The sequence below is a fragment of the Schistocerca americana genome, chromosome 3 (assembly GCF_021461395.2).
Source record: "Schistocerca americana isolate TAMUIC-IGC-003095 chromosome 3, iqSchAmer2.1, whole genome shotgun sequence".
Classification (NCBI taxonomy): domain Eukaryota; kingdom Metazoa; phylum Arthropoda; class Insecta; order Orthoptera; family Acrididae; genus Schistocerca; species Schistocerca americana.
The window spans coordinates 172,049,118-172,073,869 of NC_060121.1; the positions used below are offsets into that span (position 1 = coordinate 172,049,118).

Genomic DNA, 24,752 nt, shown 5'->3' on the forward strand with positions numbered 1-24,752 from the left:
CTGCCATGTACTCTGGATGCCATTTTAGTGGATGACCCAGGAGCAGCTGCTCGCGTTCTTCATTTTATCCACTTGACAAACCTGTCTAAGGACATTTGATTATGCTGTTTTCTTTTAATCCCTTGCCTGTTAATGTGCCTTTTATAGTGTTGTCCTTTTTAGTTGCTGTTTTAACCTTGTGCCTCGTAGTGCATTCATAACTTAGTGTGGGCTCTAATTACCACTGTAGTTGTGCACCCTAAAAAAAAAAAAAAAAAGAAAAAGAAAAAGAAAATCTGTCAATCTTGTGGTTTTCTCCTTTCTTTACCGAGCGAGGTGGCGCAGTGGTAAGACACTGGACTCGCATTCGGGAGGACGACGGTTCAATCCCGCGTCCGGCCATCCTGATTTAGGTTTTCCGTGATTTCCCTAAATCACTCCAGGCAAATGCCGGGATGGTTCCTCTGAAAGGGCACGGCCGACTTCCTTCCCCATCCTTCCCCAATCCGATGAGACCGATGACCACGCTGTCTGGTCTCCTTCCCCAAAACCAACCTTCTCCTTTCTTCCAGCTGTGTTTTGTATGTCTCAGTTATTTTACTCCCACCCTTGTGGAATTATTTTAATCAGAACGAGGGACTGATGACCTAGTAGTTTGGTCCCTCCAACCCCCCCTCCCCCCCCCCCCCCTTTTAAACCAACCAACCAACTAAGTGACGCCCTGTAACATTCTGTCTCATCACATTCCACTGATCAGAGACTGGCAACATAGCAGCAGCTGGAGTAGGGAATTAGGAATTCACCTCATGCAAAGGCTGCCATTAACAAAATGCAAATGGCTATGTTTGGAGTGGTGCCACGGCTGGGAAGCATGTATTGCTGATAATGACATCGCATTGTGTTAGGAATGAATCATGGTTCTGCATTATCCCTTGCTCAGTGAGTATGGTCTTGATCTGGAGAGAGGTGTCATTCTTCAGTGTTTTGGAGAGACACAGCTATGTTATTCCTGGCATCATGGTGTGGGAGTGTGACTTCAGGTCACAGCTGTTAGTGATTGGCGAACTCTGACAGCATAATGGTGTATCACAGTTCCTCATCTCATATTTCAACAGGACAAAGCTCATCTATATATGGAACATGTTTCCTGAACCGTCTGTATGATATTGCAGTACTCTCTTGCCCAGTAAGATTGCCAGATCCTACATAATAGATCATGTGCGTGACACCCGTTCAGATGTCAACTCCATCCCAGTGCCAGTATCCTGGATATAAAGGATCAGTTATAACAATTGTGGACGGCTTGCCTCAAGAGAAGATACAATGGCTTTTTGATACCCTCTCTAACCATATCTGCTATATCTGTGGGTAGCTAGATATTGTTGTGGACGTCAGAGTTTAGTGGAAGAATGGACAATAGAGGAAACCGCCAGGTGGGAGAACCGGTGTGGAAGAGTAATCCAAAGTAATGGCAGGTGAACAAAATGGGTGTGGACAAAAGAACAGACCAGGACAAGGACAAACCACTATACTAAGCAGTCACCACAATGATGCACAGCAAGATCTAGAACAGTGAAGAGAGTAACCAGGTATCAAGAACAGTAATTATCAAATAGACCTAGTACAGTGAAGATAGATTCAAAAGGATCAAGCATGAGCACTGAACTGACCAGCTGTGTGCTGGGTGGCTGCCTGCATACTGACCACGTGGAATGGTATTGGCCAATGTGCTCGCAGTGTCTGTCTTATCATGTTAGCACAGCATGGCCAAGGTGCCCTCTAATGGGCACCTGGTACCAGATCCCTGCCCCCTTTCCCCCTCCCCCCTCCTCCTCCTCCCCTAATACACATGTGCACAGGTGGAAACATTTGGGACAGTGCCGTGATGGCCATAAAGAAGGTATGGGTGAAAACACAGACCCTCTGACTGCCAGTTGGGAGGAGGCAGGATGGTCGCAGAGTCCTTCATACTGTTGCTGGAGGTGAGGGTGCCCGAGGATCCCACAATCCCTGTGGATACGGAAGGTAGTGCTGGTGCACCAGTGGGGAATCATTGGCAGTCACCAGAAGGTAGAGGGGGAGGGCTCGGTTGCAGGTGTGCTGCCTGAGCTTGAGGACAGAACTCGTGGTGTCAGTGAACAAGCCCCTTCTGTGTTTGGCAGATGTAACTTGTCGCCTGCAGATCTCTACAGTGTTGCTGACATCCAAACTGCAATACACACGTAGGAGAGGGCCTACATAGCCGTGCCAGGTGTGTAATACTGGAACGGTTGGGAGGTCAGTGCAGGAGGGGCAATATCAGAAGATGAGGCAGAGTCTGCAGTTGCTGTCCATGGAGCACGGGGCTACTTCTGTCAATCGGTGCATGTGACAGGTGCTCAGAAACGGGGTGAGAGCTGTGGTAGTGGTGGTAGAGGATTCAATAGCCTTCTTCAGTTGTCGCTTAAAGGGCTGAATGAGATGTTCCACTTCACCATTTGAGGAAGGGTGAAATGGAGGGCTGACAATGTGTTTTATGCCATTGGCCACACAGGACTCTTTGAAAACAAACGTCGTGAATTGGGGCCCATTATCAGAGACCGAAGTGTGAAGTAATGCTTCGATGGCCAAAACATGGGCCATGGCAGAGAGGGTGGTGTCTGTTGAGATGGATGCCATGGGCACCATATATGGGCACTTTGAGTAGGCATCTATGTTGAGCAGCCACATCAACTCGAAAAATGGACCTGCAGAATCGAAGTGAATGCAGTCGCAGGGATGGGGAGTGTAGGCTAGGGTGCAAATGACTGTGGGGGTGCTGCTTGATGATGGGCGCATGCTGTGCATGCATGGACCATTCTCTTGACATCACTATTGATACCCAGCCATTACATGTGTCGGTGAGCCAACACCTTCGTGAGGGACATTCCACAATGTCTCCAGTACAGAAAGCTCAGGATTTGTTGGTGCAATTCAGCTGGTATGATCACCTGATGTCATTAACACCCTAAGAGCATGAGAGAAATGAAAATCCAGAGTTTGAGCTTGGATGTCATCTGGCAGGTGAGACAGGTTGCACTGCCACGGGTCACATCTCAGATGACCTGGTGCAGGGTGGTCGCATTGTGTGGCGGTGGCAACATGTGCATCAATAGTGGGTGTTGTGCAGTATCAGTTGGAAGCAGAGGCCCTCCTGTTGGTTGAAATCAGGGTCTGGAGCATCAGGTACACACAACAAGGTGTCAGTGTTGGAATGTTGTGCTATGGACTTAAACCAGATGGTATTATTGCATGCACTGGGGAACGAAGCCCAGCACTGGAGGCATTGAGGTGTTTGCTTTGGGAGGTTAGATCGGGGTCCAAATAATGTAACCAAAGGCTTGTGATCTGAAATTACAGAAAACTTCACCCCAAAAGGTAGACATGGAAGTTTTTAATGGCATACACTTTTCAATCTGTGAATAGTTGCACTGTGCAATTGTCAATGTCTTGGACATACATGAAATTTGCAGTGTGCCAGAACTGCCCTGATGCTATAGGCAGGTATCTTGGCTGCTGCAACCAATGTCCACATGAAATGGACATCCAGACTGCTGATGCCCTTGTGAGGCATGACTGGAGCAGGTTGTGAGTGTGTGACATACCAATTGGAGAGGTCTCTCTTTGACACAAACTGTGCAGGACCCCAGTGATCTGGACTGGCTGCCCAGGACTGAGTAGGAAAGCACTATGGGCACAAAGGAAGCAGCCCTCGTGATCTGTGTTGAAGCATGAGTAGAGGCTCAGATAGGGTAGATGTGTCAGACATGTACGAATCATGACAGTACTGCCGGGGGGCTGTCCTGCACCTGTGGTGGCAGAATGGAGTGTGTGGAGGTGTGCTGACGGCTGCAACTAGTCGTCTCACCATGAGTGGTACATTAGCTGCCTGTGCGATTTCGAACAAGTGTGCAGTGTGGAAAATGTCCTCCTAAAAGGGGGTGTGCACTGCCAATGCAATATTGTGGATCTCTAGATCTGGTGAAAACTGGACCACCATGTCTCAAATAATGGAGTCTGCAAATGAAGGCTTGGAGCCTTGATTGTTAAAAGTGACATCACATTTGTGACTGAGACCTTGCAAGTCAGTGACCCACAAGCAGAATGATTGTCCCAGCTGTTTATGGTATTGCTGGAACTCAAGCCTGGAGGCAATCACATGGTGTCTCTGGGAATAGTTATTAGTTAACAGAATGCAGATCTTCTGAAGGAAGATAGTGACACGGTTTGACAGATGGGCCAAGTTTTGGAGCAGAAAGAACATTTCCTGCCGGCCGGAGTGGCCGTGCGGTTCTAGGCGCTACAGTCTGGAGCCGAGCGACCGCTACGGTCGCAGGTTCGAATCCTGCCTCGGGCATGGATGTGTGTGATGTCCTTAGGTTACTTAGGTTTAATTAGTTCTAAGTTCTAGGTGACTGATGACCTCAGAAGTTAAGTCGCATAGTGCTCAGAGCCATTTGAACATTTCCTATGAAGCCCAAGACGAAAACAACAATTTCTGCAATGGATAATCCATAGCATCACTGAAAAGTGGAAACAATGGAGGATGGATGGTGTCAGTAGTGGGAGGCACTGAGGCCTCACGCAACTGGGCCTTATATGCTTTGAGTTTTTCTGCATGAAGCTGAAATGATCTTTGTGACATGTCTAACCGGAGCAGCTTCCGCTGCTGCTGCATTAACTGCTGCTGTTGCTCCAGCAGGCAAACCAGTTAATTGTTCATGCTGCTAAATAACTTCCTTTTTCCTTGCTGCTAATGCTGTATCCCTAGGTAGCCAGACATCAGAGTTCTGGAAGAATGGAAAATGGAGGAAGCCATCAGACAGGAGAGCTGCCTGCGGAAGAGTAAGCCAAGCTTACAGCAGACAAATGAAATGTGACAGACAGACTGTGGACAAGATAACAGACCAGGACAAGGACAAACAACCTAGATGACAATGAGGCACTACCCTAAGCTGTCACCACAATGATGACAACAAGGCCAAGACCCATGGGGAGACAAATCCAAGACTCGACCAGAGCAACTGAATGACAAGAAAGGTAGTTATCAGTCATAGTACAGTGAAGATAGACCCGATGGCATCAAGTGTGAGCACTGAACTGATTGACTGTGTGCTAGGTGGCTACTATATACCGGTTGTGTGGAACAGTGTTCACCACTATATTGAATTGGCAAAATAGAGGTGCTCTTACGTGCGACCGCAGTGCAACACATCCATAGTTCATTTAATGGCTATCTGTGTCCATCTCCTCTGGTGAACATTCAACCTCAGCAGTACCCAATACCAGAATATCTGTACATGCATTCACACTGAAAAGAGTGCAACATCATACTTATAAGAGCACTCATACTGCCAAGTTCTTTGACTCGATTTTTGTAATCACTGAAATAACATCTTATACCTCTCAACCTGTGAAGTTCTGTTCCTCTTCCCCTCCTTGGTGTTTCACTTTTTTAATCAGGCAGTGTATGATGGAAGATCATTTATAGATAACAAGATCAAGAGCAGACCAAATATTGACCCCGGAGGTATGCTTATAGTGATCATTCTCCGCTCTGAATAAACATTTTTCATTGCGTAAACTCTCTGATTTTTTAAAATGCAATACTCAGCATACTTTTAGTTGGACAGAATGAAAACAAGTTACTGGCAAATTTTCTGATGCTAAAATATTCAGTAAACCAAATGCTGCCCACATGCATATCGCCGTCATCAATCCTGTGCACTATATCGTTAGCGAATGTCTCTCGTGCAGAAATGGTAGCGGCGCTGAGGGGTTGCCGTGTTTGAATTTTGTATGGATAGAGGTGTAAACTCTGGCGCATGAGACGATACGTGGACGTTGGCGTCATTTGGACCGCAGCTGCAACACGGCGAACGGAAACCCGAGGCCGCTGTTGGATCACCTGCTGCACTAGCTGCGCGTTGCCCTCTGTGGTTGCCGTACGCGGTCGCCCTACCTTTCCAGCACGTTCATCTGTCACGTTCCCAGTCCGTTGAAATTTTTCAAACAGATCCTTTGTTGTATCGCTTTTCGGTCCTTTGGTTACATTAAACCTCCGTTGAAAACTTCATCTTGTTGCAACAACACTGTGTTCTAGGCGGTGGAATTCCAACACCAGAAAAATCCTCTGTTCTAAGGAATAAACCATGTTGTCTACAGCACACTTGAACGTTGTGAACAGCACACGCTTACAGCAGAAAGACGACGTACAGAATGGCGCACCCACAGACTGCGTTGTCTTCTATATCTTTCACATCACTTGCAGCGCCATCTGTTGTTGAAAATTGTAACTACTGTAATTTCGAAAGTTTGTCTGCCTGAAAATGTACTGTTGTCCCAAGCATATTGCAACAAACGGTGTATTTCTATCGCTGCTCGTTTAGTTTTTATTGCCGTTTCAAATATACCGGTCATTTTTGAAACACCCTGTATATGTATGAATACGGTGCAAGTATGTGAAGAACAGTATTTTAGAACCTTACTTGAGAAATTGTCATCTCCATGAGAGTTTCTGGTATTGAGGGAGTTAATTACATTCTTAGTTTATTTATCAGAGCATGGAGGTCAGCTACTTCAAGGAAGTGATTATTAAATACTTTTGCTACCTGATTTCTATAATTTATTATTTTGCAGTTTTCTTTAATAATAAAGTCCTCAAATAAAACACAGTCATCGTAAAGAAACTTCTAAAGCATCAGAGATTACTGCTTAATAACTGTAAACTAAAGCTGATATTCTGTATGAAACATGTTTGACTGTCAAGACAAATCCTTCAACAGCTACTGTAACAGAATATTATTGAAAGATCTCTCAAAATATCCAAAGAAAGTTTTGTCACATGTAAAGGCTGCTGGTGATACTAAAGTTAGCGTCCATACACTGATGGGTGAGACAGGGACTGAAGTGAGGTAACAAAACAAAACCAGAAATTCTGAAATCCATTCTCAAATGTTCCTTTACAAATTAAAATCCAGGGATTTTGCCCCAATTTAATTCTTGCAACACTGCAAAAATGAGCAACTTGGATATTAATATCGGCAGTGTCGAGAAACAGCTGAAATTGCTAAAATTGACCAAAGCTACATGGGCGTATGTTGTCCCTGTTAGATTCTACATCAAATTTGTAGATGACTTAGCCTGTCTTTTAATCATAGTCCACTGTAAATCCCTCGAACAAAAAACTGAACCCAGTGGTTGGAAGAACAGTTCACACACAGCTACAAGAATGTTATCAGAAGACATCCACGAAACTACCGTCTAATATCCTGGGCATCCATTTGTTGTAGACTCTCAGTACAAACTCTAATTTCAGTGTGATGAGGTATCTCAAACGTAACAATGTTCCTACAGTCCAACCAGATTGGAGTCTGAAAATATCAGTTACGTGAAGACCAGCTCCAACTTATCTCACATGACATCCTGAAAACCATGGATCAAGGCAGCCAGGTAAATGCAGTAGGTCTCAGTTTCTAAAAAGTATTTAATTCAGTGCTATGCTTAGTATCCAAGTACAGTTTATGGGGTATCATGCAAAATTTGTAACTGGATTGAGGATTCCTTGGATGGAGGGAAAAGTCATTTACAGATTTAGAAATAACTTTAGGTGTGCCGAATGAAGCGTTTCAGGATCCTTGATGTTCATGACCTTGCAAACAATATAAACAGTAACCTCAGATTGTTGCAGATGATTCAGTTGTCTATAGTGGACGGCCGCTGTGGTCGAGCGGTTCTAGGCACTTCAGTCTGGAACCGCGTGACCGCTACGGTCGCAGGTTTGAATCCTGCCTCGGGCATGGATGTGTGTGATGTCCTTAGGTTAGTCAGGTTTAAGTAGTTCTAAGTTGTAGGGGACTGATGACCTCAGATGTTAAGTCCCATAGTGCTCAGAGCCATTTGAACCATTTTTTGTCTATAGTGAAGTACTATCTAGAAAAAGGTACACAAATATTCAGTCAGACCTTGTTAAGATTTCAGAGTAGTGCAAAGATTGGATATTTGCTTTAAATGTTCAGAAATCTAAAACTGTGCACTTCACAAAATGAAAAAAAGCATAGTCTCTTATGACTACAATATCATTGAGTCACAACTGGAATCAGTTGACCCATACAGTTACATGGGTGTAATACTTTTGCAGGGATATGGAATTGAACAGTCACAGAGGTTCAGTCACAGGCAAAGCAGATGGTAAGCTTTGATTCATTGGTGGAATACTAGGCAAATGCAATCAGTCTACAAAAGAGTTTGCTTGCAAATCATTTGTGTCACTCATGCTATAATATTGCTCAAGGATATAGGACCCATTTTAAACAGGGCTAACATGGGATATTGAATATGTACAGAGAAGGGCAGCATAACTGCTCACAGATTTGTTTGATATATGGGGAAGTCACAGAGATTCTGAAGAAACTGAATCTGTAGACACTTGAAGATGCATGAAAACTATTGTGTGAGAGTCTATTTACAGAGTTTCAAGAATCAGCTTTAGATGAGGAATCTAGGAAAATACCACAACTCCCTGTGTATCGCTCCTGTAGGGATCCTGAGCACAAGGTTGAATTAATTGCAGCATGCACAGGAGTATTTCAACATCATTCTTCTTGCACTACTCCATACGTGAATGGAACAAGAAGCAGCTCTGGTAACTGGAACAACAGATAGTATAATCTGCCATATGTTTCAAAGTGTTTTGCGGAGTATGGGTGTAGATGTAGACTCCATAACTGACTTTTTTGTTTCTCTTTTAACTGTTGCCCTTAGATTTAATTTTATTATTGTTCTTACTGATTTCATACATTATACAGAGATATTTGAGTGTTTAATCACTTTTCTTAACACAAATAGTATTTCTTATAAGATGTCATCAGTGCTACTTCTCTATTTGTCCTACCTGTTTTTCCTTTTCTTTACAAATGATTCCTTTTGTAACAAAGGCTTTTTGACATTTTATTAGTGCCATACTTCATTGTTTTCTTGAGAAAGCATCTGTTAAAAATTAAGAGAAACCGAAGTGTAAATACATTCAGTTTGGTTATATAAAGATGAGGTGACTTACCGAACAAAAGCGCTGGCAGGTCGATAGACACACAAACAAACACAAACACACACACAAAATTCAAGCTTTCGCAACAAACTGTTGCCTCATCAGGAAAGAGGGAAGGAGAGGGGAAGACGAAAGGAAGTGGGTTTTAAGGGAGAGGGTAAGGAGTCATTCCAATCCCGCTCCCGGGATTGGAATGACTCCTTACCCTCTCCCTTAAAACCCACTTCCTTTCGTCTTCCCCTCTCCTTCCCTCTTTCCTGATGAGGCAACAGTTTGTTGCGAAAGCTTGAATTTTGTGTGTGTGTTTGTGTTTGTTTGTGTGTCTATCGACCTGCTAGCGCTTTTGTTCGGTAAGTCACCTCATCTTTGTTTTTATATATAATTTTTCCCACGTGGAATGTTTCCTTCCATTATATTGATATCATACATTCAGTTTGGAATTGACATCCATCAAATTGTACACATCCTTCCAGACAGCATCATGTTTGGATTCCTTGAAACTTTCTGTTGTCTGTTCATTAATTACTCTGTTTTCCATGGTCTCTCTTTATTGTATTCTGATAACCTGGTTAGTATGACTTGTCGTGTGTCATGATCAGAGGGGCCATTCACAATTGGATAAACATTTATATCACTGATTAAGTGTTTACCTACAAAAATGTGTGTTAGTGTGCTGCTTTCTTGTGTAATTATAGTGGGAAAATTAACAACAAAACACCTGTTGAAACTATTTAGTAACATTTACAATTGTTTCTTTTACCTAAATCTTTCAGAAAATGGACTTTAAATTTTTTATAGAATTTTTATTGAGTCATTTGCTTTCATTTGCCTGCTAGATGGCTTAATAATGATTCAAATTTTTGTTAGAATATTTAAGAGTTTCCCAGTGAGGTACTGTTTTCTGTAATATAACAATCAAAATAATCAATTTTTGACAGTATAGTGTAATTGGATATATAAAAAATCGAATTTATCAGGTGGCAGGAGAACACACATATAAAAAAGGTTTATATAAGCTTTCAGAGCCAGTGGCTCCTTCTGGCAGAAGGGTTGAAGGAGAAGGAAGAGGGATGAAGGAAAAGGACTGGAGAGGTTTGTATGAAAAGGGGTAGAATTCAGAAAAGTCAGCCAGAGCACCGTGTCAGTGAGACTTACCAAATGGGATGAGAAGGAAAGACTCACCTGGTGTAGAGTAGGATTACATCCAGAAACAGGGACTTTCAGTGGTAGGCATTTGGGGGTAACTCTAAGGGACAAGCAGGATTCAAGAAACAAAATGTTGGACCTGAGTTTTGTTAGTGTAAAAGCATGTCTTCAAAAAGAATGAATGTAATATGTGATGGGATTCATCAAGGCAAATGAGGACGATTTGGAGTGTTAGAAATGGTTGGAGTGGTGAAAAAGAGAAGCAGAAGGTGGAAAAAGATAGAAAAAGATAGAAAAATGGAAGACACCCAAGTAAGAAATTGGGAAAAATCAGAAAAATTCATACAAAACTCATGATAACAGACAATGATTAACAAGAGGAACTGAGTGGGTGAGAATTTCTCGCCAGAAACGTGGCCCATTTGGCACGAAGAAATGATTGGAAAAGAAAAAAATCGATAGGGAATGTCGTTGAGAGAGACGAAATTTTAAAAACTGGGCAAACAGAAAGAGATAATCGTAGGAGAAAATGTAAACTACTTTACTTGGCAAATAAAGTAATGTAGGAAAAGTCAGTCTGAGCAGTTTGGTGAAAAACAAATGCACAAAAATATGAAAGAATTATGTATAAACAAGGTAAGTGGAGGGTGGGAAAGAAAATAGCTGTCAAATTTCCAAATAAATTGTTGGAGACAATAAGAACAGGCCATGCAGTGTAATGAACAAAAAACTTGGGACAAGGTGTTGATTAATCTTGGTGTTACAGATAAACTAACAGACGGACTAGCACATAAGATAGAAAACAGATGACAGTTTGACTACATCCATAAAATGTATATTGTAAACGAATGGATAAAGAGATTGAATTGAATTGAACAAGACAGATGACAACAAAGACTCACAAGAGGGTTGTGTAAGAAGGGATGATGGCTGCATGTGCCAAGATAGCAACAAAAATAATCAGCATTAGACGATTTAATGTACTTGGATAGATAAAAAATCTACTAGCCAAGTGGCGGCAGGAGAACACACACATAAAAAAGGTTTATGTACGCAAGCTTTTGAAGCCAGTGACACCTTCTTCTGGCAGAAGAGTTGAAGGGGAAGGGAGAGAGGTGAAGGAAAAGACTGGAGAGGTTTAGGAGAAGGTAGATCAAGAAATGTCACCCAGAATCGTGGGTCAGGGGAAACATACTGACAGGATGAGAAGGAAAGTCTTTACTTCTCATCTCATCTAGTAAGTCTACCCTAACCGGGGGTTGTGGGTGACTTCTCTGAACTCTATCCCTTTTCCTAAATCTCTCCTATATGTATGTTCTCCTGCTGCCACTTGGTGAGTAGATTTCTTATCTTTCCAGTTACATTATATGTTCTGTAACAGTTATAATACTCTTCAACACAAATATGATGCCATTGATCCTTCAGCCTTTCTTGGCAAAATTGATGGTATACAAGCTTTTGGGTTTCCAGGTGAATTGTCATTTTTTATTGAAAAGACATTTTGACAATTCCCCTAGTTGTTTTTGTCAGGAAGTGCAGATTTTTTGGTTCGCTGTTTCAACTCAAACAAAACTGTGAGCTGTACACACTGTGTGATTGTTTCTTAGCACTGTTAAACAATAAGGCAGTCAACAGAAATTCAAAAAGGCTGTACCAAAATGTAAAGAGTTAAAAGTAAGACAGTACCTTTTACGAACAAATATCTTAATGTAACACCCAGAAAGCAGAAACTGACATTGACTCCAGTAGCTAAACATTACTCTTATTTTATGAGAATAACGTTTTCCATATTTCCAGTTTCAAGTTATTTGCAGTATTTGAAAATGTAGTTATCTTTTTACCCTTGCTTTATAATTTTGAGGAATATTTAACCACCACAGTAATAACTGTAGAAAATGTTTAAACACTGCTGGAGTGATAATTTGTTCATCCTGTCAATTTAGACTTTTTTTGTTATACCACAGCTACAAACACATGATGTGCATTATTTATTTACACTGTCTGATATTTTGTCCACAGGTGCTACTGGTTCTCTGATTTTATAAAAGAAAACATTTAGCACAAGGAAATGGTGAGTTATCATCTGTACTCCATTTACACATTTACCTATGATCATGTATACAGTCTCATATATATTCATTGTTGGTGCTCTAGGCCCGGAACATATGTGCTTGCTCTGATTCATACAGTGAGTGCAGTGACGACTTGGTAATGTACTTCTGCAGTTTCATGATTTTGTAACTATAGTTCAATTTGCTCATAAGAGATCAAGTAGCTATATTTGTACTTGTGGAGTAACTTGCTCTCAAATTGAGCTAAGACTTGTTTCATTGTAATTTGATTTTGGTGAATGCAACTGTATATTGTATTCCTAAGATCACATTGGATATATTGTAACAAAGTATGAAGGAAAAATTTAATTTCTGTGAGAAATACAGAAAATTATAAATGTCAATATGAATAATAAAATAAGACTAAGAAAAAGGTCATTGCAACGTAAGTGTCCCTGCTTTCTGTTATCACATGGATACAAAAGAAGAGATGTAGAGGTAAATAAGTGTACTATAGATAAATGAATTTAGAGTCAGACAGAAACTGAAATTACTCAATTGAGTTTAGGTCACTGGATATAGTGGGGTACCCAGTACATTCCATATCAGTTACGTGAAAGAACTAACTCTTCCTAGAGCCAGAGTTTACCACAGACCTCTGCAGCAAAGGAATTACTATTTAAGTAATTTGCCCTAGTACCAGTTGAAAATGTTATCATCCAGCCCTGTACTGCTACTTCTTGATTTCATGTTTATATAAAACAATGTTGATTAAGCAAGTTTGGACTACTACTCCACTGCAGTTGTTCTTGTGGTTGAATCTGGAAACTCCGATATTGTTGCAACTTTCTACTAAGTAATAGAAAGTGCTTCTTCTAATAATGTAAATATTGCATCTTCCAGCAAAATTTGTGAATATGGAGGAATACTGCATGTAGAATTATAGTGCATGTATTCCACATGGTCTAGCATAATTTCTATGTGACGGCAGCAGATGTTCTATCTGATTTGACAGATAACGACACTCTTTCTTGTATTTCTTGACATCTTCTTCATTGTCATAGCACACTCTCTATTCAGTGGTGTGCCCCATTTCTAGAAGCTGGGACCTCGCAACACAGAGTAACTGCCAAGCAAGCAGTTACTGCAAAGTACAGTAAACTGCCACCGCCATCCCAACTTGAAGACACATATTTTCCATCTACACCAGGTTACATACAATAACAAAACTTCCAGCCATTATGTGATTCTAAAGCACTAGTATTCAACTAATAAAAATACTTTCAACTGTCCTAATAATCATTCATCTGTTACACATAGTCTGGGTAACACATTGCGTTACCAAAGTGATGTCCGCCTCGATAGCTGAGTGGTCAGTGTGATGGATTGCTGTCCTATGGGCCCAGGTTCAATTCCCATCTGGGCGGAGATTTTCTCCTCTCAGGGACTGGGTGTTGTGTTGTCTTCCTCATCATTTCATCCCCATCCAGTGCGCAGGTCACCCAATGTGGCGTCAAATGTAATAAGACCTGTACCAAGGCAGCCGGACCTGCCCTGGAAGGTGCCTCCCGGCCAGTGACGCCAAATACTCATTTCCTTTTTACCAAAGTGATATGTTAAACCACTCTTTCCCGCCCTTAAACAAATGATGTCACCACAACGTCAATAAATAGATAAATAATAGTTGTCCAGCATGGCATTGATTTATCATGCTAAACTAGAATCCAGAACAACTATTTTTTGTTATGTACCTATCATTAAACTATTTTGATCATAAGCTACTCAAACATTGCTACAAAGTAGCCATTCTGGCAGTCCAACTTTAAATTCCTTATGTATGACACACTCATAAAATTTTTTCCCATAGTATACTGGGTGATTATAATTAAACTTCCCCTATTTAATACATTGTAACATTGAAACTAATTACCGTATGAGCACCAAACTTGGTAGCATTAATGTCCAGAGTATGGGGTGCATGATTCCCATGTATCACAGTACCACCGTCCAGTTCCAGCTATGGCCACCAGGTGCTATGATCAGTCATCGTGATTCACAAGTCTCACACAACTGACCAGTCACAGTACACTTGTTGACGTATCAACATGACCTTGGACAAAAGGAGCAGGACATTATTGGTGAAGCTCTATTACCAAAACAACAGTGATGCTGCAGCTGCACATTGAGAATATTTCCAGCTGAAAGCATTACAGAAGGGTCCTCTATCTCCATCTGCTGTGCAGAGCATGATGAAGTAGTTTGAATCAACTGGAGAATTGGTTGTCGCACCGGCAGGAGGCTAACGGCCGGTTGCACGACAGGTGCAGATGAAATCACTGTTGCTATGGCAGACAATTCTGCATGCAATTCCTGATCGTCAGACAGTGTGTGCCCTTTGTCGTGACAGTTGAACATCCGATGATCCATTATATGAAAGGTGCTTTAAACCATTCTCAAATGGTATCCGTACAAGATCCGTATTGTACAGCAGCTTGCACCACAGGATGCATGACGACGTGTTGACTTCGCTCTCCACTTTCTCGCACCGATTTAAGTTGACAAGGATTTGTCCTGGACAATCCTATGGACAAACGAAGCTCATTTTTCCCTGATGAGTGAGATGAACACACAGAATTGCCAAGTGTGGGGATCTTCACCTCCAGTCACTGTGCATGATGTTCCTCTGTATGGTGAATGTGTCACCATATGGTGTGGCTTCATGGCTACATTCATCATTGGCCCATTCTTTTTTGAACAGGTTGGCACTCAAGGACCAAAGGCTACCAGTGTGACTGGCCCGAGTTACTGTGATATGCTTCGCAAGCATGTCGTACCCGCTCTACAAGAGAGAGAGGCATTGAACCCAACAGTTTTCGTGCAACATGGGGTTCTACCATGCATCGCTCATGAAGTTCACCTGCTTCTCCAAAACACATTTGGAAAGAATTGAATTATCAGCTGATCGTTTCCAAATGCTTGGTCAGCATTCCTTGTGATTTCTGGTTGTAGGGCTACTTGAAGGAGAGGGATTACCAGGGGAACATTCACACATGTGCCAATCTGAAGTGCAGCATATCAAGTAGCCAGTATACCCATGGACATGCTTCGTTCTGCTGTGCAGAATGCAATCCTGAGCTTTCAGACTCTTCTGAACACTGATGGGCGCCATATTGAGTCCTTTTGTAGCAGTACTGGTACCGATATGTAATGGTATGATGTACCGTAGCTGCACATTAAAAGTGTTTTAACTGAATTGAGTCTGCATTATTTCTCTTCCCCACGTTCTTGACATTAATGGTAACAAGTTTGGTCTTCGCACAGTAATTAGTTTCCATATTATAATGTGTTAAATAGGGAAAGTTTAATTATAATCACCCAGTGTATGACATAGCCTTAATTTACACACAAATGTGGACTAACTGCAAAGAGGGTTGGTAAACCAGTTAACCTATAGCTTATTCTCACATTCTTCAGTTAAATCAGGATAAGCGAACATTGTTTATTTCCTCCAATGGAAATGAAGTAAGTGTCAATTTTTGGTATAATTTGACATTGTGTAACTTCATCTGGAAGCTACTTGTTATTGCTACGTCTAGGGCAGTTCTGTGAAAACAGGCTTAAGTGTTGTAGTTGCCAAGTAATACGTGAAACTGATCCAAGTAACACAAATATGGCTTTATTCATAACCTCTGAACAATGATGTAAATAAGCCTCTCATGACTCCACGGGTAACAAGACAAAAGAATCATGCAAAGGTGCAACATAAGCGATACGTGTGAACAACTGATTTGAGTGGTACAAAGTAAAAGAACATAGTGAGAGTCAGTTGAACAACCAAACCACGTGGTGGAGAACCGAGTCGGCACAAGGGTAGATATTATGCACAAGCTATAATTGGGAAACCCTCGACTGTAGACTGTGTTTCACTATCAAGATGGAAGCAAAGCAATTCTTTAAAGTCAAAGTCAGGATCAGAACTGACTTGAAGGTGAGATGGGCTGTCAGCATTGGCATGTTTAGACATAGGTTGAAAGTGGATTTTGTAATTGTAGCGAGACAAAAAGAGTACTCAGCTTTGTAGGTGGTGCGCTGCCTTGTCAGGCAAGGAAATTTGGGGTTAAACGAGGAAACCAAGGGTTTGTTGACAGTAATAAGGTGAGATTTCTGGGGAGCATAGACTGTGGGAAGAGCCTCTTTTTCCATTTGAGAGTAACACTGCTGGGCCAGAGTGAGAGATTTAGAGGTGAAAGCAACAGGTCGTTCAGAGCCGTCAGCATATCGGTGTGCTAGGACCGCACCGAAGCTGTACTGTGAAGCTGTCAGTCACCAAAACTATGCACTGGTCCAGAGAGAATGTAGCTAAACAAGGGACTGAGAGTATTTGGAATTCACCATTTGAAAAGGACGTTCGCAATCCAGGCTCCAGCAAAAAGGTACAATCTTGTGTAAAAAGGAGTGCAGCGGGTGATCCGATGTGGCCATAAACATCAGGAATTTGTGGTAGTAGGCTATCTTCCCAAAGAAGGCATGAAGCACCTTCATGGATTGGGGGGGGGGGGAGGTATAGGTGTAACAGTAGATATGTGGTCCAGCAGGGGGTGCACCCCATCCCGCAAGATCTTGAGATCTCGAACCCCAAGTAAATAATGGAAGGTTAAAAAAATTGAGATTTCATAAGGTTACAGTGGAAGCCTGCAGACTGTAAGATAGAAAACGAAGTGCACAATTTTTTCAAGTGATAGGCTGTAGAGTAGCCCATGACAACATCATCATCGAGATGAGTAACGAAACCACGGACAGGCATAGTTAATTACTCTGAAAACCACTGGAAAATAGCAGGCACACTAGCCACACCAAAAGGAAGGTGCAAATGTTGATAGAGACCAAAAGAAGTATTGAAAATCAAAACCTGTTGAGACACTTTATCCCCACATACACTTCAGACAAATCAGTTTTAGAAAAGTACTGGTCACCTGATATTTTTCCCAACAGTTCCTCCTGACATCAGAGAGGACACATACCCATGATCAACTGTGCATTGACAGTAGAGCTGAAGTCACCACAGATGTGAAGTTTCCCTGAAGCTTCCAAACTACAACCAGCAGAGATACCATTCTCTAGCCATAATAGGTTGCACCAACCATAGAGATTGAGGTCTGTCCAATTCTACTTTCACCTGATCTTGAGGGTGACAGGAATGATGCACAAGGCAAAAATATGGTCGAACTGTGGATTTCAAAGAAATATGAGCAGACAAATTCTTAGCACACATTATACTTTCGAAAAAAAAGTCCAAAAACTCATCATGCAGTGTTTTAAATTGAGAATACGGTACTTAATCAGACATAAGGTGAACTGTGTTGGTGATAGAAAATCTAGATGCCTGAAATGTGTCAAACACAAACAAGTTCTCAACACTGGCATCAGCAACCACAAAAAATGTAATAGAAAGAACCACTGACTTGTAAGAGGTAGATGCCATTAACTGTCCCAACAGCATGATGTTCATTTTGTTACAAATGACCAGCTTCCCCGTGACCAGTGTTAAAGGTGGCAAACATAAACTCACAATTGAGAATTCAATAATGTCACTGCAGCAAATATGTTAACATATAGCCAGAGCACTTGGCAAAAAATGCTTAATGATAACCAACTTGGGAGAAGTCACAAGAATGTCCATGTTCATATCCTGAACAACCTTTGGTGCACAACACACAGAGGCAGTGTGTCCTTTTTTCTAGTAAGTGTTACAAATACCCCAGCATTTAGGGCACCGCAAATGTTCATGCTGGACAAAACAGAAAGGACAAGATGGAAATAGAGAATGCTGATGCTGGCACTGTGGTGGTCATGGCTTCTTGGGCTGGCTTTGGTCTGCTCAGCATTGGGCACACATGTTTACCCTGGCCACTGTCACTTCCTTGTATAAGCCGTCTGTTGTACTCGTGGGCATATCTTGTGACACTACTCCCCCATTGCCTCATACTTCTATTTGGTCACCCACTGCTTGAGAAACTTCAAAAGATTGCACTATTTGAAAAACTTCTGACAGTGGGAGGTTTTCACAGAGTAAAGTCTTCTGGCGTACTTCCTTGTCCAGAGCTGTGTCAAGCACCATAGAGTGTGAAAAGAGTCGTTATGGGCATTAATAATGAATTGACATTTACTGGTAAGGCCATGAAGTTTGGGTGCCCAGGCCCTGTATGACTGGTTTGGTTTCATGCAGCATCAGTAGAATTCAATTCATGCAGCTATGACATGCATTCATTTGCAACTGCATATGTGATCTAAAAGTAAGACCTGACAGTTCTCGTGTAGGGTCAAGCTGACATAGTAATTGATACACCTTAGGCAGAATCCATGAGAGGAATAAGACTTTGCACAAATTCAAGTCTGTCACTGAAAGCAAAAAATTGCTGTCTGAGTGTTTTTCCGTAAGCTTCCCAATACTCGGCTGAATCATCATATGAAGGAAAAGTGGGTGGATAGACTGTTGGAACAGTACCCTGTCTGTTAATGGAAACTAATAAAGTGGTTACTGCCATAATATGCTGTTCAATCAGGGCTGGTAGCATTGCATCCATAATGACTAAACCAGATGAAACTGCATTTAAAGACTGGTCATATGGAAACCATTCCAAACACGTTGCCAGTCATGGAGTAATCAAGTAATACATGAAACCAATATAAGTTACAAAAATATAGTTTTATTCATAGATCTCTGAACAATAAAGGAAATAAACTCCTTGTGATTGCATGCATAAGACAAAAGAATCATATAGAAATTGCAACATAAGCGATACACAGAACAACTTATGTGAGCAGTACAAACTGAGAGTGAATCAGCACTGCTGTGTGCATATATAGGCACAGTTCACCAGTAGATGGCGTGGCGGTGACCACGCTGTGTGCACGCTTTCTACAGGTGGCCACTAGTGGCTGACCCGCACTATATGCTTGGAGGTTGATGTAAGTGCACAGATGCAGCAACACTACACTTGGCGCACTCACACTCACATGCACTAGTAGCAGGATTCAGCAATTGCAGGATACAGCAGGTGTATGAATAGTAAAAGTGTTTGTAATCAAAACTGTTGAATGTGGAAAGATTGAGAATACACATGGTACTACTGCTGGACAAGAAAGAAAGGAAAGGTAAGACTTAATATGTTAAAACTGAAGGAGGCAAGACTCAGATTCCAAAGACTGTCACACTCCCACCTGAAAGATTTCTCCATGATGATGGGGGAAGGGGGGGGGGGGAGGCGGTTCATCTGTGGGTTCAGAGGATGGAGATGCTCACCAGTCCTACAGAACGGACTCTCCAAATTCACCCCCACAGGCCTCAAAAAATTGTTCTAAAATCTGTGATTGAGAGTGGAGAGAGAGTAGCAACACCACAAGTAACTCCAACCAGCTAACAGACTAAACTATCAAAGAAAATTCTGATGAGTCATTCTCACGTATTACTTGGCCTGTTTTACAACAGGCATTCCATTCTGTATAACAGCACATAATTTATTGTAACTTATTGATTCTACATAATTATGAAAATAACAAATATTTGACAATATTTTCCTTCTCAACCTGTCTGGTAAGCCTCCTCTGACCTGTGGTTGTGGGTGAATTCTACCCCTTTTCCTAAAACTGCCCAGTCCTTTTCCTTCACTACCCTTCCTTCCCCTTCTGCTGGAAGGAGGAGCCACTGCCTCTGAAAACTTGCATAGATAAAACCTTTATTTATGTGTGTGTTATCCTGCTGCTGCTTGGTGAACATATTAATCCTTCTATAGTCATTGCAATCAAACCGGAGGTGTTACATTTTTCAGCAACTAATCACTTTTTGAGTTTTGCATACTATACTATTTTACTTACCCTACCTTCCTTAAGGATAGAATACAAAGCTGGTATGCCTGTCTCATTATTAATTATTTTCTAAATCTATGTATTAACTAGAAAGTAGCAACTCCGATAGGTTCCCATAATCTGCAACTTTGAAGAAAGCCTCAAAATCTTAGTTTCTACCTCTGTAGAAGCTACCACTGACATTTACTTTCTCAAAAGGATGTTTCACACATCATATAACCTTCCACACAGAAATGATGTCCATACCCATTTTCTCTCTTTCCTCACTCAAGGTGTAGGTCCTCATTTCTTGGTACACCTACCCTATTCGTTTCCCGGTTTATATATAAGAGTACACCACCCTAATTATCATTATATACCTTACTTCTCCCCTCTCTGCTCCCATATGTTGAGTTAAACATACTCCTACTTTATTTAGTATCCGTATCTGATTATTAAGTTTCCTCGCCTTCTCTCTTCTAAGTACTCCTCTACATTCCACAAGAGTGACTAAAACATATTGTCTATTTAAATAATTCCATTAGTTTATCAAAAAATGATATTCATTGGTGCTGCTATGATCTCTATGATCTCACCCAGTGTTTGCAAGTCCTGCAACTTAGTCTCAATTTAGCACTTCCCCTCCTTGATGTGAAATTTCCAGCATCTACATCTCATACAGCTGGATATATATTTCAAAAAATATTTAAAAAAATATTTTTAAGAGTAATGTACATTGTTGCTTGCCTTGTAGGTGCCTTTTATTAGTTTATCACACACTTCCATTGTCTAAGTACAAATTATTAATGTACTTCCATTATTATTTGAGTATTATAGATAGGATAGTGAAAGAAAATATAATTTAAAGGATAAAAAACAGTAAAAGATGAAGAGACCATTATGCAGAAACTGAAGTAGGAAATAATATTACAGACAGCCGGGACCTTGCAGGCATCACTCACAGATTGTGAGCTCCCCCAAAGTCATAACTTTACATAACAAATCCCTTAATTAAGTCTATCTTGTATAACCGTTTCTCTCCATTGTTTACAAACTCTCTTAAAAATACTATTCTTGGATGTGCTGTGTCTGCTATGTCTGACATATAATAAGGACCTTTGTATTTATGGAAAAATTTACTAGTCTCCTTTAGAGTCAAACTAGGATAATAAGATTTCACTAATACCTTACCTCTCACCTCAAACTCTGGTTCTGTAGCCCTTGTATTATGGTTTTTTACTCTCTGTCCTGTATTTTTAACTAGATATTTCTCTACCTTTACCTGAACATTGTCATTAATGCAAAGTATCCCTTTGGGCCATTTGAACAACTTCAGCAATGGCTCTCTGATAAATATTTTGTTTAATTCTTCCACAGGGGAAAGTTCTGATGAATATAGTAATTCATTTAATATGAGTTGAAATTTTAGTATTGTTTCAGCCCAGGTAGTTATGCCTATTTAAGCAATACATAGAACAGAGTTTTCAAATTTTCTTCACTACCCTTTCTGAAACACTAGACTGAGTATGGTATTAAGATGGTGCATAAGTCTGTAGCGTTTTGGTTTTGCATTTTGGTATGCCAGTTGCTGTGGATTTATTTATCAGTTGACATTTATTTCTATGTAGTTCATTCTTGCTATTTGTTTACATATCGTCATTTTGTCATTGGGAGGAGGTAGTGAGCAGAGCTGTGGACACTATAAAATGGAGTGCCAAGTGGAGAAATTGGGACATCTCCGGCATATTCTACTGTTTGAGTTCAATAGAGGGGTGACAGGAGGTTGAAGCAGCCAGAAACATTTGTGCTATGTATGGGGATAATGCAATTGGACAGAGAACAGCAAGAAAATGGTTTTCTAGTTTTAAGGAGGATCATTTTGACATTACTGACTCTTCACATTCAGGAAGACCTGCAGGGTTTCATGAATACATTTAAATGCATTCTGGCACATGTGATGATGAACTGTGATCATTCCAACACCTTGAGACAGTCGCATGTGATGGAGAAGATTCAGAAATTAGATGAATTTATATTGTGTGCTGTAAACAAAAAATAAGAAAAATCAGCAGGTGGCAATATGTGCATCTCTGCTGGTTCATCATCAATTGGCTTGTGAACAACACTGATCATTCCTATCCAAATTCATTACTGGTGGCAAGAAATGGTGTCTTTATGCTAACGTAAAGAAAAGAATGAACGGCTGTGCCCAAACAAAGTAGCAATTCCCCGTACAAAGCTCTGTGCACATCCACAATAGATAATGTTATGCATCTCGCGGAACAGCGACAGTTTGGTGTACTATGAATTGTTTTCGTGAGGTGTAACTGTCACTGCTGACATTCATTGTCAACAACCAAGATGTCTTGCACATGAACTCGAAGAACAACGACCAGGAAGACTGCATCAAGTGATACTGCTCCATGATAATGCCCACTTGCTTTCTGATAGACTGATAAAAAACATTGTACAGGAGCTGGGTTGGGAAGTCACTGTGCACCCAGCTTTTCACCCGATTTTGCGCCCTGAGATTTTCACCTTTTCTGCTCTCTATTGAACGACTTTCAAGGAACTTCCCTTCTGGATGAAAATGTGATCTGAAAGTGGCTTGATGAGTTCTTCACCTCAAAACCACATGATCTACAGTCGCAGAATTGATAAGTTACCTCATTGTTTGGTGGTGTTTATTAAACTTACGGAGAAATGCTACCAGCTTACGAACCAACCCAATATTTAGAAACAGTAAAGTGCTTTTACCCCTTACCACGCCAAAAATTCCTTGTAACTGTGACATACAAACTGTGTTCAATTATCAGTTGACAACCTATTGGGTTGCCTGCATCTTAAAATACGCCCTTAAACAGTTCATTATAATGGCCATGTTTGCTAATTTTGTAGGACATAACTTAACATATTTTGACCAGCATTCAACTGCAGGAAATGTGTATGACACTCCACATCTACCGTCAGAGAATGTCAAAATAAATCCATTGCTGTCAGATTATTTAAAGCTTTCAGTATTACTGAATACATTTGATAAGGTACTGCCTTATTCACTTTCTTAAACTTTTGACATAATTCACAGGCCCTTAAATTCTCTTTAGTTCCCTACTTGAGTTCTTAAAGTAGTAGAATTTCATCATATGTTAATACATTTTCATTTATGTTGATGAATAAATAAAGATTCTTTAAGAAAAACAAAAATTCCTGTTACTTGTTGATCACACCTTGTTTTTCCAATACCTTGGGCCAGCACTTTGCAGGGGTTTCAAGTTCCACCTATTACCATCCTACTTTCATACATCAGAAATGAATGGCGGAGGTTTGGGAGATCTCTTTCATTTCTCATAACTGGGAATGCTACAATATTGCTTTTATTGCAGAGGAGTACAGTGATGCATGAAATGGATCCACCACTTTGTGGTCATCCAGAACCATTTCTGTGCCGTGAATTCTGGTAAACTGATGAAAAGGAGAGGACTTGTCCCCCTGAGACTCGTCAAATCATCCAATAATTTTCCACTAAATGTTATCTTTTGGGGCTATTTAAAGTAAATTGTGCATGCATGTCAGCCAGTGTACTCTATTTACCTACAATAGCTAATTGCTGATGTTTGTCATTCTGTTCCATGGTTCATGCTGCAGTGTTTCAGACTGTTATCACAACATTGTGCACTGCTCTGTCTGACCACAGATGTCATCATTTCAAGTTGGTGCTTCACTAAGTGACTTAGTGAGTGAACATTGTGTACCACATCCCTGAGATATAAGTACCTGTATTCTAATCCTAGTCCAGTCTGTGTCTATAACCAATCACATGATAAAAATAGTCTTTTTCATGGCAAAATAATGAAGTCTTTGGAAAAAGTATGCAATATTACAACACAAGTAGCAGGTTATAATCAGAAACATTCAAAAGAAAGAAGGCACCAACAATAGACTCGAGCCATCTTACACTTGAGCCTTGTTCATTACGGTATCTTTAACCATGTGCCTGCCAAATGAGCTGTTGTGAAACATATAATTGGCTGGCAGATCTAAATAATATCCTACCTTCTTGTAGTCTTTGCAGGGAAATCCTAGTTGTAGTGTATGTATTGCTCACAATAGTGATTTCTTAATGGTTATGTTTCTAATGTTGAATTAAAAATGGCACTACCAGTTTGTGCCATTTTTATGTGGTGGAATGATGTAACATTGGAATAGCATTTCTATGGATAGTGGTTAAATTCACATCTCGAAACCACTTATGGCAAATGACAGAATCGTTCTGCTGTGAAGTACATAGCTGGTTCTCGTCCCCATCCTTCTTCAGTTTGAAATAGTATTGCATCATCATCAACAGGATGACATTCTGTCACTTCTTTCTCTCTGTTTCCAACCCTGCCCCCCCCCCCCCCCCATCCCCAATTGTCTAGTGCATAAACCCAATCATCTTGTTGTATTACCTTCCTCTGTGAAGAAGGGTCAAGATTTGCATTCTATTTATAAATTTTATAAATTGCGAGTTATGAAAGAGTAAACTGACTCAGCCAGGGCACCACTCTACATATTAAGAAGGAACATTTAATGTTCTTAGATCTTTAAGTAATTAAAGGCAGTGAGCCCCCCATTTATTCTTTTCTGATATTATTGTCAGAGTTTTCTTCTATAGTTTGAAGATTTTT

General features: G+C 40.8%; 1 protein-coding gene across 3 annotated transcripts in view; it reads left to right on the top strand.

Annotated features, from left to right (window-relative positions):
• Positions 1 to 24,752, top strand: part of LOC124606689 — a 267,269-nt gene that overhangs the window by 17,894 nt on the left and 224,623 nt on the right. For all 3 annotated transcript variants that reach the window (XM_047138710.1, XM_047138712.1, XM_047138711.1), the window contains exons 2-3: positions 12,209 to 12,260; positions 12,344 to 12,397. In XM_047138710.1, the coding sequence (XP_046994666.1) occupies positions 12,258 to 12,260; positions 12,344 to 12,397 (57 nt within the window). In that variant the 5' untranslated portion in view covers positions 12,209 to 12,257. The remainder of the gene's footprint in view (positions 1 to 12,208; positions 12,261 to 12,343; positions 12,398 to 24,752) is intronic.